This window comes from Aquarana catesbeiana, linkage group LG10 (genome assembly GCF_042186555.1).
Source record: "Aquarana catesbeiana isolate 2022-GZ linkage group LG10, ASM4218655v1, whole genome shotgun sequence".
Taxonomy (NCBI): Eukaryota; Metazoa; Chordata; class Amphibia; order Anura; family Ranidae; genus Aquarana; species Aquarana catesbeiana.
The window spans coordinates 144,669,280-144,689,494 of record NC_133333.1 but is presented as its reverse complement, the minus strand read 5'-3'; the positions used below and the strand labels follow the sequence as shown (position 1 = coordinate 144,689,494).

Below are 20,215 nucleotides of genomic sequence, written 5' to 3'. Positions count from 1 at the left end.
CACATAGCTTACCCTCATAGCAGTTGGGAGGGGAAAGAACACTATCATAACACTTGGAGGAGGCTGTATAGCTGCAGGCTTGTGTAGTGTTTCGGCAGAAAAATGTAACAGTCTCGGCATGATGCACTAGGCCTTCTTCAATCTCCGTGACCCACACCTTTCTCCCTTTGTAGATGACCCGGCTTCGCTGCACTGGCACTTTACACCTAGCTGTGCGAATAGCAATGATCAAACATCACAGTTAGCGGTACACTCTTTAAGTAACATTTGCAGTATTTTCAGTGTATGGTTCATGATTATCAATGCAAAAAATGAAAAGAAAGAAAAAATGTAGATAACACTCTAGATAGTTAGACATCTCTGGTAGCAATAATATAAGATACATTACATTATTTTTTAACCCAAATGGAGCCCTAGATTATGAAAACAGGCAAACAAATATATACACTATTAAAATATATACATGGGAGCTGTTTTAGCCAACAAATGATTTGTATACCTGTCCATCAAGACCTTATATTTACAAAGCCCTGATGGAAAGCACAGCCAAGCTGAGGACCTGACTCTTGTCTTCTGCAGTTAAAGCGGAGCTCCACCCAAAAGGGGAAGTTCTGCTTTTTTGGCTCCTCCCCCCACCCGCTGCCACATTTGGCACCTTTCAGTGATGGGGGTACCTAATTTTGACAGGTACCCACTCTCACTTCCGCGTGACTTTGCTGCGGCAAACTCAGCAGGATGTTCAGCCCACCTCCACCTTCCCCTGCCTCCAGGCCATTCACAAAGCACAGAACGCTTTGCGCATGTGAAGTAGGAAACCAGCTGCAAGGCTTCACTGCCAGTTTCCCTTAACTGAGATGGTGGCGACAGCACCTGAGAGCCGAATAAAAAATCAGCTCGGGTGAAGACACCGCTGGATTCATGGACAGGTAAGTGTCCTAATATTAAAAGTCAGCAGCTACACTATTTGTACAGTATTACATTGCCAACCTCTTAATTTTTTTCTGAAGAAGCCTGGAGCTCCAGTTTAAGTAAAACAGTCCCCCCCCCCCCGTCATCTTCCGCCTGTAATTGGTCAAGGAAGGAGCAGAAACAGACTTATCAGGGCCTACCTCTGCTCCGCTCTCCTGTAAGAGGTCCTTGCCAGTGCATTTGTTTGTACCTGATTGGGCCATAGTACTGTCCATTCCCAGTCAGTAAACTCTCCTGCCACTAAAAGCTTATGGGGTTGATTTACTAAAGGCAAATAGAGTGTGCACTTTGCAGAGGGTGGTTGCCCTCTGCAAGTGCTGTTGCTCCAGAGCTTTGCAAAGAATACCCAATCACATGCAAGGAAAAAAACAAAAAAACAGCATTTTTGCTTGTACATGATTGGATGATAGAAGTCAGCAGAGTATCTGCTCATTTACTAAGCTTTGGAGCAACTGCACTTTGCAAAGTGCACAGTCTTTTTCCCTATAGTAAATCAACCCCTATGTGTGCATGGACACATAGGGTTGACTTACTAAAGGCAAATAGACTGTGTGCATTTTGCAAAGTGCAGTTGCTCTATAGCTTAGTAAATGACCAGCAACCCTGCAGACTTCCATCATCCATTCATGTGCAAGAAAAAAATCTGTTTTTTATTTTCCTTGCACATGATTGGGTACTCTTTGCAAATCAAAGCCTTACCTCATTTACTAAGCTCTGGAACAACTGTACTTGCAAAGTGCACAGTCTATTTGCCTTTAGTAAATCAACCCCATAGGCTTTTAGTGGCAGGAGAGTTTATAGGCAGGAAAAAAAAAACACTGCCAGTGCATCCAAGAGCAGGTGCATTTATCACTTTAGCGTTTATTCATTTCAATAGCCAGAATACAGTATACTAAAATTATGGGCAATTAAATAAATAAATGCCTAAACACCAAACACTGCTAAACTGGTTTGAAAAAATCAGCCTAGGTGAGTTTTTAACGCTGATTTTTTTTTTCCTGTTGTGAGAAACAACGTTTTACAATAAACAAGTGTGCTTTTAAAAATGCATTAAGGGTTTGTAATAAATATACATTTACATTTGTTTTCGCTTTTTTATATCTGCCTGGATTTCAGCAAATCAGGGTTGTTAGAGGATAGACGTAGACTAGTTCAGAGGTCCCCATTTAGGCTCTTTACATTCAAGTAGGGATGAGCTTCGAGTTTGAGTTGAAAGTAAGGTCGACTCAAACATTGGGTGTTCGCCGTTAGCCGAACAGCAAATTTTATGGGGCAGCAAATTCAAGCGCCCCATAATGCACTGCAAGACCACAGTGCATTGCTGTATGATGATTGGCCAAAGCATACACCTGACCTGCATGCTTTGGCCAATCACAGCACACTCCTCAGAGAGAGCAATAATTAGCCAAAGGCAGGATGCCTTTGGCCAATCATGGCTCAGGGGGACTAAGTCCATGCCCCACACTATATAAGGCTGCTTACACAGCACCCGTATAGTGTGTTATAGTGGACGGAGATAGAGAGACTGAGCTAGATGAGGCAAGTTAGTTAGTGGGAGTGTATTTGTACAGTCTACTAGTGTGTGTGTGTATATATAAATATATATATATAATACTCTGCATTCAGCGTAGCCTATATATACAGTGTAAATTCTATACTCAGTCAGTACAGGCAGTGTATTTGAAATATATACTACTAGACTATATATATAAATATATATCTATATATATAGATATATATATATATATATATATCTATATATATAGATATATATATATATAGATATGTAGGAAGGCCAGTATGGTGGCCTGAATTTATGGGAGGAGCCCGGGGGGTACTTAAGCAGCCCGCTCACCTGTGGTGCTTGTCGGTTTCCTGTGCGCGATATACGTCACTAGGCCGACTATTCGATATACCAGCGTCCGCAAGTTCTTGCCTCGCAAGTTCCCGTATTCGATATTTCGTACTCAAAACTTTCGAAGTCCGCGTTTTTCGTTCGTAGTTTGTACCACGCGTCTGGCTTGGCTGTCGCAGGTAAGGTCCCGTCGGACTTTTCGTTTTTCATATCATGTCACTAAACCGTGATTTCAAATTTTCGTTTCACTCGCATTTCACAAACTGCAATGTATATCGCTCGTACTTTCGATATGTTACCATTTCGACAGCACTGCGACGCAGACGTCGCTTCATTTCTAGCATGTCGGTATCGGTAGACAGCCATAGCCAGTCGCAATTTGCATTTTATCAAATCAAGTTCGATACCAATCATTTCTCATTTCTGAAACATTTCGAAACTCATTTCTGACATTTCAAATCATTTCTCATTTCAGTCACCTACCGCGCTCCGATTTGAATCCAGTCGCACCAAAAGATGCGCCGATTCGTTCCGGTGTGCCCCAGTTATTACGGCCTCATTTCTATACATGCTCCAGAGTTACGTTATTGTCAGTCAATTGTACCTCTGTCATGGTTATCATTTCATTTCCATGTATCACGTTCCGACATGAATTCAGTCGCATGAAAATGCACCGATTCGTCTCGGCGTGCCCTAGGATTGGCCTCATTTCTATACATGCTCCAGAGTTACGTTTTATCAGTCATTCGTACCTCTGTCATGGTTATCATTTCATTTCCACGTATCACGTTCCGACATGAATTCAGTCACATGAAAATGCACCGATTCGTCTCGGCGTGCCCCAGGATTGGCCTCATTTCTATACATGCTCCAGAGTTACGTTTTATCAGTCATTCGTACCTCTGTCATGGTTATCATTTCATTTCCACGTATCACGTTCCGACATGAATTCAGTCGCATGGAAATGCACCGATTCGTCTCGGCGTGCCCAGGATTGGCCACATTTCAGTACATGCTCCGGAGTCCGATTCGCAGTCAGTCGCTACAACAGCACGACCGATTCGAGCCTCCGTCATGGTAAACGATATGTTACATCCTCACTTACCGAGCTCCGTTTCGAATCCAGTCGCATCTTCGATGCACCGATTCATTACGGCGTGCCCCAGGGCTCGGCCTCATTTCTGATACATGCTCCAGAGTCCGGATCATAGCTAGTCGCAGACATCGGGGGATTGATCCATATCTCTGTCATGCAATTACTACCATTTCACTCCCACAACGCATCACCGTTTCGAAACCAGTCGCATCTGAGGTGCACCGATTCGTCACGGAATGCATCGCTGGTTACGATCGCATTTCATACCTATACCAGAGCTCGGTTGGTTGCCAGTCGCAAACACGGCACAACCAATTCGAGCCTCGGTCAAAATAATCATTTCTCTCATTTAATTTCATACTGCGCTCCGATTCGAATCCAGATGCATCAAACAGGCACCGATTCGTCCCGGGAGCACCAATGTTTTCAGTTGCCTCATTTCAATACATGCTCCAGAGCCCGGTTCACGGTCGAATAAATCATGACACGACCAGGCCGGACCTCTGTCATGGAGTTCATTCATTTCATAATCAAGGCAAACATTTCGAATCATTTCATTGTCACAAGATTGCAAGCACCATACAAATCGTTGCTTCAAGTTAATTAGCAATCCCTTCATGAATTATCACCTTTTCATTTTCCTCAGGTCAGTCAAAGTTCAGTAGGTCCACCCTGCACCAGGTTGGACGATATCCCCCCAGGTAATTAAAAAAAAAAAAAAAAAGGAATGGGAGAATAAGTCGGGTAAGTATGACTCAGCGCATTAAAGAAAAAACTTGAAATTCATGTCACCCCCAATAGGTTACAGTCAACCAGGAAATAAAGCTCGAGAGATCCTCACCAGAGCAACCATGTCCCAGGCCGGCAGCGAAGACTTCACGGCCCCTCTGTCACCTTCTCCGGTCTCAGAAAGCGGCAGCGTGCAATCCCTCAGGGGATGGACTATCCCCAAACTGACGGCAGAGCTCAGACGCAGAGGTGTCCCCTTCCCCGCCACAGCGAGGAAAGGCGAGCTCTTCAAACTCCTCTTTCCCCCACCAGCAGCAGGACCCAGTACCCAACAGGCATCCCTCCAGTCCATATCATCGGCCATCTCGCAATTACACACGATGGTGTCATCTCTATCCACCTCAGTTGCAGACGTCCAAACCAGGGTTGCACTTCTGGAGACCCGACCGGCCACGGCTGTCCCCGAGCCAACTGCAACTCAAACCTTGACACCTCTTCCTGCAGGTACCTCAGGCTCGAGCCCCATTGTCTACCCCTCCCATCTGGTCCCAACCAGTATCAGGAAGGACATTTTGGACGGCAAGGACGTCAACCTGGCCTCTCTCCTTATTTCCGTGCATGATTTGGCAGAAAATAAGGCCTACTCCTGGGGCGACATATCGGTGGTCCTTAAAGCCAAAGACCCCAGATTGAACCGCAAGCTATCAGTCCCAGAATTTACCCTGGCCTTTGGCATGCTCAGAGATGTCCTGTGCTCAGCCACCCCTAGCAGGCGGGAAGAGCTGGACTTGTATCTCCATACCGTGGTAGACTTGGGCCACAAGTATGGAGGTTTTGCCTTTTACGATTATCATCGTTCCTTTTCAGCCAAGGCCGCCGCCAGATTCATACAATTCCAGACTACGACAGATTGGAGTCTCATGGACACAGAGCTCTTCTGCCGCCACTTTGCCGGCTTACGCTCACCTCTGTGTGCGATTTGCCAGTCTTCCACCCACACTACCACCTGGTGCGCCAATACGGCGATCAGACGGCCCTTCGAGTTCCCTTCTACCTCAGGTACAGTACAGGGCCAGTCGATCCCTGAACCAACGCCTCAGGTGGACAAACTCGGACGCCCAGTCCGAACCATGGGAGGGGCAGCCATCTGTAACAACTTCAACTATGGGTCCTGCAACTTCAGCCAGTGCCGTCTACTTCACATCTGCACCTTATGCCAAAGAGCACACCCTAGGAATTTGTGTGAAGTCAAGCAACACAAGAGGGCATGACTAAGCCGGATCAACCTCTTATGGTTAGGACTGTATCTCACTTCACATCCCACCCCTTCCCTGGCCACCTACCTTATCCAAGGCTTCACAGCAGGCTTTCATACCGGCCTCATTTCACTACCCCACAGTACTCACGAATGTGCCAATCTTCGTTCGGCAGCCATTGACGAACAAGCCATAGATCAGCTCTTACAGGCAGAGGTAGATCGGGACTACGTGATAGGCCCTTTCACTTGCCCCCTTTTCAGCACATGGAGAGTCAGCCCTATTGGGCTTGTCAAGGGCAAGTTCTCAAATAAATTGCGTTTGGTGTACGACCTGTCTGCGCCTCATTCTTCCCACATACCCAGTCTCAATTCCCTGATCCCCTCCGAAGAGTTTTCCCTAAAATATTCCTCCGTTGACATGGCAATACAAGCGATCATCAAAGCAGGCACAGGTGCCTGGCTCTCCAAAGCCGACATCTCGGATGCTTTCAAGCTCCTGCCCATCCACCCATCCCTTTGGTGCTGGCATGGCATCAAATGGAAGGAAGCATATTATTTTGCTACGAAACTCACCTTCGGTTCGAAGAGTAGCCCGTGGCTCTTCGACACGTTCGCTCAGTCCCTCGTTTGGATACTATTACACAAGGGTCAATGCCATGAAGTCATCCATTATCTGGATGACTTCCTACTGATAGAACCGCCCAGCAAGCCCCCAGGAGATCTCGACAAACTTAGAGTAATTTTTGGAAACCTCAATGTTCCTATCGCCGAGCACAAAGTCGATGGCCCAGCAAACATCATCACCTTTCTCGGGGTCAGCTTGGATACCTGTGCAATGCAAGCCAGTCTCCCCCCCGACAAACTAACACGCATTAGGGCAGTCCTTCACGAGTTTACACACACCAAGGGCTGTACCAAAAAACAGTTGCAGTCTCTCCTGGGTATGCTCAACTTCGCTATGCGAATTATCCCACAAGGCCGCACATTTGTATCACGCCTGCTTAGATTTCTGTCAGAAACTCAAGACCCTGATCAGATTTTGAAATTAGACTCCGCAGCTATAGCGGACCTATCTATGTGGGAGGAATTCTTGTCCGCCTGGAATGGCATATCTCTATTTATACCTATGGTTTCGGTCCATTCACCCCAGGTGGTGACGGACGCTGCAGCCTCCACAGGTTTCGCGGCAATTTTTGGCCATCATTGGTTTTCAGGACCCTGGCCTCAACAGATACTGTTGATACCCGGCTTTTCCCAAACATCTGCCCTCTTTGAGCTTTATCCCATAGTGGCAGCCGCACAACTCTGGGGCCACCACTGGACAGGACAAACCGTAGTCTTCACCACCGACAACCAGGCCACGGCAGACATCATCAACAGAGGCAGGTCCAAGTCCCTAGCAGTCATGTCCTTCCTGCGCAGGTTGGTACAACTGTCTTTACAGCATCAGTTCAATATACACTGTGCATTTATTCCCGGCAGATACAACTCAGCAGCTGACGCACTGTCACGTTTCAATTATCCCTCCTTTTTCAAACAGGTTCCCGATGCCGATCCAATGTCGGCCCCTATCCCTGTCTGGTCACAACTGACCCTGGACTAGTTCAACATCTACACGGAGCTACGCAACTCATAAATCATTCCCTCTCCCACAACACACTCAAAGCCTACCAGACAGCTTGGAAGGCCTTTAATAAATTCCTCACGTCCTGCCGCAAAGGACCAACAGATATCAAACAGGTACTGGCCTTCACTGCACACTGCCACACGCAGCTGGCCTTATCCTACAACACCATCCGGCTATACCTAGCCGGCATTCAACATTTCATGGCGCTTGAAGACCCCACGAAATCTTCACTGTTCTCATCTCACGCTATACGAGCCATTCTAAGAGGAATTCAGAAACAACAACCAGTCATCAGCACTAAGCGCTTGCCCATTACGGGGCCCATCTTTAGGGACATGTCAACTATTCTGGCTACTTCGCCATTCGGTCTGCTCCCCAGCACGGTCTTACAAGCAGCCATATATTTAGCTTACTATGGGTTCTTGCGGCCTGGCGAATTCACCTCTAACAAACCCACAGACCAAGTACTGTGCAGACGACACTTGCTTCGATACCAAGACCACTTCATCCTGCACCTCGAGGTCTCTAAAACCCAGCAAACGGGCTCGGGAGTGAACATTCACCTCTACAGAACCAACAACAGCTGGTGTCCAGTCGCTGTACTCAACCGACTCCTGTCACTCCTGCCTGAGCAACCAGACAGCAGTCCCCTTCTACAATTCCCAGTCAAACCCTTAAACGCTTCTCAGTTTGTGAATCACATAAGAATACTTCTCCGCAATCTTCACCTTAACCCTAGTCAGTATTCCGGACACTCTTTCCGCATCGGAGCAGCCTCCGCGGCGTCCCGCCACGGGGTGCCAGACCACATCATCAAAAGACTAGGCAGGTGGAAATCAGCCTGCTTCGCCCGGTATATCCCCAATCCACAAACAGAGATGGCACAGGCATTCTCCAAATTGGCTCAATAAATAACTGAAAACCAATAAAATTATAACCCTACCTGAATGTTTTTGCCCCCTTATTTTGGCATACTGGCCATTAGACCAAGGCACACTTTCAGGTCCATTTCATATGGTAAGTCCACACTTTCAGGTCTATTTCCGATGGTAAGTCTTATCTTTACTATAAGTGTTATCTATGTACATATCGGACATAGGGCTCCAACCATAAGTAGGAAGGCCAGTATGGTGGCCTGAATTTATGGGAGGAGCCCGGGGGGTACTTAAGCAGCCCGCTCACCTGTGGTGCTTGTCGGTTTCCTGTGCGCGATACCCACCCTCCCATCCCCATTTCACAGCATTTCTCAAAATATTCATTTCATTCATTTCTCTTACAGAATAATCATTTCTTAAACCAGGGTATGCCCCCTTATTTTGGCATACTGGCCATTAGACCAAGGCACACTTTCAGGTCCATTTCATATGGTAAGTCCACACTTTCAGGTCTATTTCCGATGGTAAGTCTTATCTTTACTATAAGTGTTATCTATGTACATATCGGACATAGGGCTCCAACCATAAATATATATATACACACTCTGCATTCAGCATAGCCTATATATACAGTTCATTCAGCAGGGTACAGTTTCTAATACAGTGCAGATGGTGTACACAGTATTCAATACAGTGTGTACAGTTTCAAATACACTTCAGGTGGTGTACACAGTATATAATACAGTGTAGTGCAGTGTTAAAATAAAAGATACCCATCATGTCCGGAAGGCCTCCAAGGAGAGGCAGACGCTCACAGGCCACTAAAAGAGAGCAAGCAGCCTCTGAAATAATATTTAACAGCAGGGACCATTCCTGCACCCAACAAGAGTAACTGTGAGGGGTTACCGTGTTCTGCCACCACCAATACCTAAGGCCCAATTTTATATAGTGAAGTCCATATAGTATATATACTGCAGTTCAGAGTATAGAGTGCAGTCCGTATAGTATATATAATACAGTGCAGGGTATATAGTGCAGTGTACAATATATAATATAGTTTATTGAAGTGGTTAAGGGGAGCCCTATGGCAGAATTAAGAAAAAAACGGCATGGGTTCCCCCTGTCCATACCAGGCCCTTTGGGTCTGGTATGGATTTGGGGGGGGGGGGGGGGGCCCATGCCATTTAAAAAAAAAATGTTGGAGTGGAGTTGACCTTAAGATCCATACCAGACCCGAAGGGCCTGACATGGACTGGGGAGGGAAACCCATGCTGTTTTTTTTTTTTTTTTTTTTTGTTTGTGTATATTGCCGGGATCTGGCAATACATTACAGTCGTGAGCAATTCTAAATGACATTTTTCCTTAAGGCCCCTTTAACACTGGGGCGGTAGGGGGCGTCGGCGGTAAAACAGCGCTATTTTTAGCGCTGTTTTACCGCGGTATTCAGCCGCTAGCGGTGTGGTTTTAACCCCCCGCTGGCGGCCGAAAAAGGGTTAAAACCCCTCGTATAGCGCGGCTATAGCCGCGGTATTACCGCGGTATAGCCGCGCTGTCCCATTGATTTCAATGGGCAGGAGCGGTTTAGGAGCGGTGAATACACCGCTCCTTCACCGCTCCAAAAATGCGGCTCGCAGGAGATTTTTTCTTCTCCTGCCAGCGCACCTCGGGCTTTCACACTGAACAAACAGCGGAGGCTGTTTAGGGGCGGTTTGCAGGCGCTATTTTTAGCGCAATAACGCCTGCAAACCGCGCCAGTGTGAAAGGGGCCTTAGAAATGTCATTTTGCTGTGGTACTTTTCTAAACATGGGAAAAATACACTACTTTACAGGCAGACTAAGGGGACCCCCAGGCATGATATTTAAAGGAATATTTCATTTTTATTGTTTCTTAAGCATTCTTAAAATCACTGCTCCTGAAAAAACTACTGTTTTAAAAACTTTTTTTGGCATTGATCCATGTCCCCTGGGGCAGGACCCAGGTCCCCAAACACTTTTTATGGCAATAACTTGCATATAAGCCTTTAAAATTAGCACTTTTGATTTTTCACGTTCGTGTCCCATAGACTTTAACGGTGTTCGCACAATTTTTTTGTATGTTTGCAAGTTCTGGTGTGAACTGGGGGGTTGTTCGGCTCATCCCTACATTTAAGTATATTAGGTATTACATATCGAAAACCCATCTTATAATGTAAAATGTACAGTTTAATGAAAATATATTAGTCTTTATTTGGTTTCATGATCTTAAGTACTGTATATTACAACATGGAAAAGTGCTGAAATCCACATAACATTTAAGGCATAGGACTAGCGATTTCTGCACTAGATATTCAGCCTGCATTGCATACAACAGAGCATTTGATTATATTAGCGGCAGTCCACAAATTTGTATAACTTACCTCTGCAGGCAGGGCCTTCAGACCACTGCCCATTGGCCAAACAGGTTATATTATATGATCCATCTATAATAAAGTTTCTTTTGCACATATAATATACTACTTCAGAGATTTCATACTCTTTTTTCTTCACTGCCACAAGAATGCCTTCATTGATTTCTGGAGGTGGAGGGCAATATATTTCTGCAAAAAATAAATTAAACTCAGTTACAGGCAGATCATACTGGCAGACAAACGATGCAAGCCTACATGTCCACAGTATTGATTTTTAGTAAAAATGTACATACATTTTTTGTAGACCTTGCATGTACAAAATATGCATAATTAAGGGTATAACAGGTTGGGAGGCGACTAATTAAAATGTTTTGTTAATTTTCAAAACGTTTTAATGCTGAACTCCAGACAGGTGTAAAAAAATGCAAATAAATGTAGCTCTGTAAACATTATTATATCCTCATCATATTTCTGACCACATGACACATTTTTTGCAGCTGAAAGAAAGGTGGGCTTTAATGTCCAGCCACCATACACTTGCATTAATGGTGGCATGAGGTTTTGTGCTGAGAGCATGCGCACTGTGCGCTCCCAGAACACTGACCAGGGTGCCACCAATAGCTCTTTGTCAATGCTGCTGATTAAGAGGCATTCAGATGGGCTCCAGATCATTGGTCACATGATACCTCCTGGACATAACTTATAGGGCTGCTTGGAGGTGGTGCTAAGGGATAAATTCATTCTTTTTAAGACAAGCAGTGTGAGTATGCCTTTTTACTTTAAAGCAGAGCTCAGACACACAGAAAGTGAAGCACCACAATGAGCCAGTCAATTGGGCTTTATCGTTAATGAGCTAACAAGAAGCATTCAGCAGATTGACATAGAGGTGAGTTAATCAGTCTGCTGTTTCTATCTTTAATGTCCAGTCACTGGCTAAGGAATGGACAAGACCTGTAAGTGTTACTAAACCCAGGACCTTGCATTCACTATATCTGATCTCCCACAGTACGCAATACATGGAAATGCAATTCTTTTAGTAAATATAAACTGCTAAAAACCTCATCAGCAGTATATAGCAGTCTTGTGACTTCTACAAGTGTCTGGTTAAAGCGTGTTGGAGGAATTTTCATTCTCCGCTGACTGTCCTATGAGGCTGCAGGACCCCTGACCCTTTGTCTGGACAGTGCCGATTGGCCCTGTGCCAATCACATGTACTCTCCCAAGAAAAAAACAAAACTCTCTAGCATTACACACTAAACTGAGCATGTGCAGAGTGCCAGCAAGGCTGTATACTACCAGGAGATGGATTGGGGAATGTGGAAGAAGGGGAGAATCAGAGAAGACAGGATCAAACAGCCTTTTTATACAATGCAGAGGATTACCCCTTAGCTTTCACAGTGAGTATAACAAGCAGGCTTTAATGCATATATGGACTGATTTTACTGTTGTGGGTTTAGTAACACTTTAACTGCAACAGAGAAAAACAAGTCTCCTGTCCTGCTTAGCAGAGCTGTGTAAATCTCAGAACTGGATGTGCAGTATTACAAATTCTTTGCAAGGTAAAACAACTCATATATACGGTATATGCATGGATTGTGGATGGCCTTTATGTGTCACTTAGGTTTCTCACATACACATAGAAATAAGCTATAGGGTTTATGGCTGACATAAGCGTGCGCAGGGGGTGTGCCAGGTGTGCCTGAGCACACCCTAATCACTCTGTATGGTGCCGATTCCCCCTACTGCCTGGGCTTCCCTCTGTGTTAAGCCCCTCCACCACAGTGCTGCTGGCTTTCCTCCTCTCCTCTTCTCTCCCCCCTGGCTGCTTTAGGCTATGTTTCAGGATGAAGAGTGGAGGAAGGCGCTAATGAATATGTCATTTAGTTACATAGTTACATATTTACAGGCCCCTTCCTTTTCTAAATGAACACAATGAAAACACTCACTCACTGTGTTCAACCATAACTGAAGCACAGTAAACCGTTTGTTAGTGCCGGTTCACACTGGTGCGATGCCAAACATCGCACAGACATCGCATGTAATTCGCAGCGCACTGCCGTTCACATTACATGCGATGTCTGTGTGGTGCGATATCAGACATAGAGATAGTATGGCTGATATCGCACCGCATTCGGTGCAAACACGCACAGGACCCTTTTTTCTGTTCGGACCAGAATCGGATCGCATGTGTGTTTATATCCGATTCATGTCCGAACTGTCAGTTCGCAGTGCGATATGCAAGCTGAACTGGGGGTGTCGTTAACAATGCATTGACACTCCCCAGCGATTCGCATATGGCAGTGTGAACTGACATACGATGCGGGAACACGCAGTGGATTCGCAGTGTTCTCGCATCGTACCAGTGTGAACCGGCACTTAATGAACAGGAAGCAGCTCAGCACAGAGCACTTCCCATTCATTCACTGTTCCATGCAGCTGAGGCTGCCGAGAAAGTCATGTGTGTTTGAGCTTTGGGGTGCACACCCTAATCCAATAGGCTGTGAACACCTATGATGGCTGGTATGAAGAAAACAAGCCTTTTGTTTTCTCAGAATCTTAATAAGTTCTATTGTGGGTCCTGGAGCCCAAAGAATTCATAGAGCTTGGGTTAGAATCAGGGGTGGGAGGGCGGGGCTTCTGCCCTGGGCACAGTGAGGGGGGGGCGCGCTAGGTTGTGAGAAGAAGAATCTGTCCATAAAATCTAGCTGTAACACTTGTATGCCCCTGTTGCCTGCCTAAATCAATGATTATGTGCCCCTGCTTGCTGCTCTGCGGCCACAAATACACCCCTTTCCAGGCTCCCTTCTTGAGTTCCTGTGAGCCCCCCCCTCCCAGATTGGAGCTGGTATAGTCCCAGTGATGGTACTACATGTGGGCGGGGCAGGAAGAGAAGCTCACACTGCAGAATCGATCTTTGGGTCCTGCCCAGTATACAGCAGAGCTCTCCTCCAGAGCAGAGTGAAGATGAGAAAATCACAGATGACAGACTGGATCCTCTTCTACTGTGAGTCCAGACTGCCCTGTATTCCACACTGTGATATAAACATGCTCTGTACTTTTCACTGCAGGTTTATTGAAAGTAAAAGTAAAATTCTTGAACAGGCTAGGAATTAGTGTGACATTTCAGGTGCTACATCGATGTAATCCACATACACATTATATCTTCTAAAAAGAATGATTTTTAATAAGATATAATGTGTATGTGGATTACAGATATGTAGCACCTGAAATGTCAAACTAATTCTTAATCTATTCAAGAATATAGGCATTACACATCAAAGGATGGGGTGGCTTATCCCAGCCCATCTCCAAGAAAGTCCACTCTTGTAGTGTGGGGGAGGATAGGGGGTATAGTCTTTTTTTACCTACCTGATTCTATGCTTCAGCCTGCTCTAGTGCTCTCCCCCTCCATAGACATCATCACATCTACAGGAAGATTAACCCTGTATGGTTCAAAGTGGAGGCTGGAGTGTGACCACTGTCACTGCAGGGAACGTGTAACAGCACTGCAGGGAGCAGCAAAGGACAAGGTGAAACTGGGTACACTCATCAGAATTCATCTGGTTCAGTGGGGGGGGGGGGGGCTGAATTTTGATCGGTGTGTAATCCTCTCTGTTAGGCAGAAACCAGTTGTTAAATCCGCTTCTGCTGGAAATCCTTGTTCAATTTAGCTGTTTGCAGCCAAACGGCTGCAGTGCTGATCAGTGTATTCTGATAGCATAGTTGCCAACTGTCCAGGATTTACCGGGACATTCCCGGGACTTAGACGCCATTCCCGAATTTGTGGTGTCCCCGGTAAATGTCACGAGAAATCCGGTTCTTCACGATTTCGCCGTCGCCGCCGCTAGACGTCCGCGGCCGGTGGAGACATTGTCTCCGCCGGCCGCCATTTTAAAGAAGTTCAGGAAGACGGCTGGGGGGGGCTAGACGGAGCTCCTGCGTCGCCGCCCACCCTCCGCCCCGCCTCGCCCCGCCTACCCCCCGCCCCGCTGCCAGTCTGATATGGAAAGGGGCGGGGGTTCTAGCCATGCGGCCGCCACACTAGGACACCTCTGAGGTGGGGGGGAGCACCGCTGTGGGAATCTAATGTAAGGGGGGCTCCACTGGGGACACCTGATGCAAGGGGGGCTCCGCCGGGGACACCTGATGTGGGGGGGCTCCACTGGGGACACTTAATGTGAGGGGGGCTCCACTGGGGACACCTGATGCAAGGGGGGCTCCGCCGGGGACACCTGATGTGGGGGGGCTCCACTGGGGACACCTAATGTGAGGGGGGCTCCAATGGAGACACCTGATGTGAGGGGGGGCTCCACTGGGGACCGCTCCGCTGCCAGTCTGATATGGAAAGGGGCGGGGGTTCTAGCCATGCGGCCGCCACACTAGGACACCTCTGAGGTGGGGGGGAGCACCGCTGTGGGAATCTAATGTAAGGGGGGCTCCACTGGGGACACCTGATGCAAGGGGGGCTCCGCCGGGGACACCTGATGTGGGGGGGCTCCACTGGGGACACTTAATGTGAGGGGGGCTCCACTGGGGACACCTGATGCAAGGGGGGCTCCGCCGGGGACACCTGATGTGGGGGGGCTCCGCTGGGGACACCTAATGTGAGGGGGGCTCCAATGGAGACACCTGATGTGAGGGGGGGCTCCACTGGGGACTCCTGATGTGAGGGGAGGCTCTGCCGGGGACACCTGATGTGAGGGGGGCTCCACTGGGGACACCTGATGTGAGGGGGGGGCTCTGCCAGGGACACCTGATGTGAGGGGGGCTAAGCTGGGGACTCCTGATGTGAGGGGGGCTCTGCCAGGGACTCCTGATGTGAGGGGGGCTCTGCCAGGGACTCCTGATGTGAGGGGGAGCTCCGCCGGGGACACCTGATGTGAGGGGGGCTCCGCCGGGGACTCCTGGTGTGAGGGGGCTCCGCCGGGGACTCCTGGTGTGAGGGGGGGCTCCGCCGGGGACTCCTGGTGTGAGGGGGGGCTCCGCCGGGGACTCCTGGTGTGAGGGGGGGCTCCGCCGGGGACTCCTGGTGTGAGGGGGGGCTCCGTCGGGGACTCCTGGTGTGAGGGGGGGCTCCGCCGGGGACTCCTGGTGTGAGGGGGGGCTCCGCCGGGGACTCCTGGTGTGAGGGGGGGCTCCGCCGGGGACTCCTGATGTGAGGGGGGGCTCTGCCGGGGACACCTGATGTGAGGGGGAGCTCCGCAGGGGACTCCTGATGTGAGGGGGAGCTCTGCCGGGACACTTGATGTGAGGGGGGGCTCCACCGGGGACTCCTGGTGTGAGGGGGGGCTCCGCCGGGGACTCCTGGTGTGAGGGGGGGCTCCGCTGGGGACATCTGATGTAAGGGGGGCTCCGCTGGGGGCACCTGATGCAAGGACGGACTCTGCTGGGACACCTGATGCAAGGACGGACTCTACTGGGACATCTGACGCAAGGACGGGCGGCTGGTGGCAGGCGACGTGGCTAGTGACACGCTCAGGGATCCCACTGATTCTGCATTATGGTGAGTTGAATGATTTCATTTTATATTACAATGTAATAATAGAAATAATGCACTTCAATCATCCTGACACCATAACAACCATGGTGCCGGGATGATTGAAGTGCTAACACCAGGTGTTTGGAGTATCTTTATCTGCTGATTGTTAAACTTTCTAGAATACACATATTTTTATTGTGTAGGATCTGGGGCTGCTGTCCCGTCATTTCCCTCTCCCCCTCTCCCCCTTTCCCCCTCTCCCCCTCTCCCCCTCTCCCCCTTTCCCTCTCCATCCCTCGTTCATCTCAGACTATAACCACACCCTCTTGAGCCACGCCCATTTAAGCCATGCCCACTATGTCGAATAAACCACGCCCAGTTTTTGCCGCGGCGTGCTTGTGTATTTTTCCTAAACCATGCCTACAAACGAATGCCCCGCCCCCTAATTATTGTACAGCTCCGCCTACAGCCACAAACGTGTCCCACATTTTTTTTTTTTACAATGTTGGCAACTATGTGATAGGGAAGAGTCCCTGCTGTCAGAATACAATGTCCCAGTAAGGGGGAATTCCCACATCCACCCCACTTGTGTGGATGGAGGAATCTGTCAGCCACTTGCTTGAGCCTCATCTCGATCCAGCAATGTGCACAAGAGCACTTGCTCTCTAGTGGACTGTTTGTTTATAGTGCACTTTATAGTACTTTGCATGGTGTGTTTGATCTGCAGCACTGGGAGTTTGTTAGTAACTCCAACACCAAATTGTGTGCAAATGAACCATAAGAATTTGACTAGAGTTATTTGAATATTATTTGGGAGTTATTCACATTATATGTTATAGGATTTAATTTTTTTATTTACAGCACCAGGAGTGTGGTCTTAACTCCCTCACAAAATGTTTTTGCAGCACAGGGATTTTGGTCCCCCATACATGTGATATGCAATTGAATATTTATGAGTTGTTCGCATTATATGTTTTTGTATTCTACTTACAGCACTGGGAGTCTGGGATTCGCCCCCTCACAATTTTGTTTGCAGCATTGGTATTTTGGTTCCATATTCATGTGATATATAATTCACTTGGTCATATTTGATAATGACACATACACTAAATTTGATATAATTTATAGGGGTACTGCTATGCACTAGGGTGTACAGTGCCTTGCAAAAGTATTCACCCCGCTTGGCTTTTTACCTACGTTGTTACATTACAGCCTTTAGTTGAATGTTTTTTTAATCTGAATTATATGTGATGGATCAGAACACAATAGTCTAAGTTGGTGAAGTAAAATTAGTAAAATATATACATAAAACTATTTTTCAGAAATAAAAAAATGATAATTGGCATGTGCGTATATATTCACCCCCTTTGTCATAAAGCCCATAAAAAGCTCTTGTGTAACCAATTACTTTCAGAAGTCACATAATTAGTGAAATGATGTCCACCTGTGTGCAATCTAAGTGTCACGTGATCTGTCATTACATATACACACCTTTTTGAAAGGCCCCAGAGGATGCAACACCTAAGCAACAGGCACCACTAACCAAACACTGCCATGAAGACCAAGGAACTCTCCAAACAAGTAAGGGACAATGTTGTTGAGAAGTACAAGTCAGGGTTAGGTTATAAAAAAAAATATCCAAATCTTTGGTGAACCCTAGGAGCACCATCAAATCTATCATAACCAAATGGAAAGAACATGGCACAACAGAAAACCTGCAAAGAGATGGCCGCACACCAAAACTCACGGACTGGGCAAGGAGGGCATTAATCAGAGAGGCAGCACAGAGACCTAAGGTAACCCTGGAGGAGCTGCAGAGTTCCACACCAGAGACTGGAGTATCTGTACATAGGACAACAATAAGCCGTACGCTCCATAGAGTTGGGCTTTATGGCAGAGTGGCCAGAAGAAAGTCATTACTTTCAGCAAAAACAAAATGGCACATTTTGAGTTTGCGAAAAGGCATGTGGGAGACTCCCAAAATGTATAGAGAAAGGTGCTCTGGTCTGATGAGACTAAAATTTAACTTTTTAGCCATCAAAGAAAATGCTATGTCTGGCACAAACCCAACACATCACATTACCCAAAGAACACCATCCCCACAGTGAAACATGGTGATGGCAGCATCATGCTGTGGGGATGTTTTTCAGCGTTCGGGACTGGGAAACTAGTCAGAGTTGAGGGAAAGATGGATGGTGCTAAATACAGGGATATTCTTGAGCAAAACCTGTGCCACTCTGTGTGTGATTTGAGGCTAGGACAGAGGTTCACCTTCCAGCAGGACAATGATCCCAAACACACTGCTAAAGCAACACTTTAGTGGTTTAAGGGGAAACATGTAAATGTGTTGGAATGGCCTAGTCAAAGCCCAGACCTCAATCCAATAGAAAATCTGTGATCAGACTTAAAGAGTGCTGTTCACAAGCGCAAACCATCCAACTTAAAGGAGCTGGAGCAGTTTTGCAAGGAGGAATGGGCGAAAATCCCAGTGGTAAGATGTGGCAAGCTCATAGAGACGTATCCAAAGCGACTTGGAGCTGTGATAGCCGCAAAAGGTGGCTCTACAAAGTATTGACTTTACAGGGGTGAATAGTTATGCACATTGACTTTTTCTGTTATTTTGTCCTATTTGTTGTTGGCTTCACAATAAAAAATAAAAAAAAATCTTCAAAATTGTGGGCATGTTCTGTAAATTAAATGATGCAAATCATCAAACAAACCATGTTAATTCCAGGTTGTGTGGCAACAAAACACGAAAAATGCCAAAGGGGTGAATACTTTTGCAAGGCACTGTATATACTCCTGGTCTCTGCACTCTGCAGTTTACTGCTCTTGACTCCTGCACATTGTATATTACTGTACATACACCTTAACTCTGCACTCTGTATGTTTTCCTCTCCTGACTCCTGCACACTGTACATTATCTTTGCTCCTGATCCTTGTACTTTGTAGTTTATCCAATCCTGACCTCTGCACTCTATATGTAGTTATATTGATCAGGTATGTGTAAGATAATTGGTGATGGGGGGGCGCAGCTCGACATGTTCGCCCTTGGCGCTGTTTGACCTTGTCCCGGCACTGGTTAGAATAGAACCTCCATTGCTTGGTCTATACTTTAACTGGTAGCCAGACTAAAGGCCTTTATATATTCAAGCTGAATAATACTCAGAGCTCTCACTCGCTCATTCAGCTGGATGACTAGGCTGACTGCTTACAGCAAGTACAAGTGCTGCTGTTTTGTTTTTGGGGAACCATTAGGGGGGACCCTGTTAGAGTGGTAAGTAGCTTTTTTAAGCTATTTTTTTTGCTGTACATAGCCATCTTTCATTGAAATTGTTTGCTGCCTAAGCTTTGCTTAATAAATGGCCGAACATTAATCACTCGATCGACACGCTACACGATTCTCCTATATAATGTGCATTCTCCACCATATACTTTGTAATCTCCTTCACTAACATACATATATACTCTTACCTCCTGTATTTTACCCAAAATTATTTTAGGTGAAAAATGCGCTACCCCAAAGCACCCTCCCCATGTTGAGGGCATGTGTCCTGGTACGGTTCAGGAGGGGGGGGACGTTCTCGCATCCCCCTCTCTTTTTCTGCAGCCTGCCAGGTTGCGTGCTTGGATAAGGGTCTGGTATGGATTTTGAGGGGGACCCCTACGCCATTTTTTTTAAATTTGGCACAGGGTTCCCCTTCATTTTCATATCAGACCCGAAGGGCCTGGTATGGATTTTAGGATGACCCCCATGCAATTTTTTTTTCAAATTTTGGTTCGGGGTTCCCCTTAATATTCATACCAGACCCAAAGGGCCTGGTAATGGACTGGGGGGAATCCCATGCTCTTTTTTTCAATGATTTTTATCTATATTGCAGAGACCCGACAATTTATTACAGCTGCGATCAGTTTTAAATGACAAATTTTCCTTTAGAAA

General features: G+C 46.8%; 1 protein-coding gene across 1 annotated transcript in view; it reads right to left on the bottom strand.

Annotated features, from left to right (window-relative positions):
* Positions 1-20,215, bottom strand: part of LOC141110935 (beta-2-glycoprotein 1-like) — a 153,477-nt gene that overhangs the window by 15,239 nt on the left and 118,023 nt on the right. Inside the window, exons 6-7 of the mRNA XM_073602748.1 lie at positions 10,806-10,985; positions 13-210 (exon numbers count right to left, since the gene is read on the bottom strand). Of these exons, the coding sequence (XP_073458849.1) occupies positions 13-210; positions 10,806-10,985 (378 nt within the window). The remainder of the gene's footprint in view (positions 1-12; positions 211-10,805; positions 10,986-20,215) is intronic.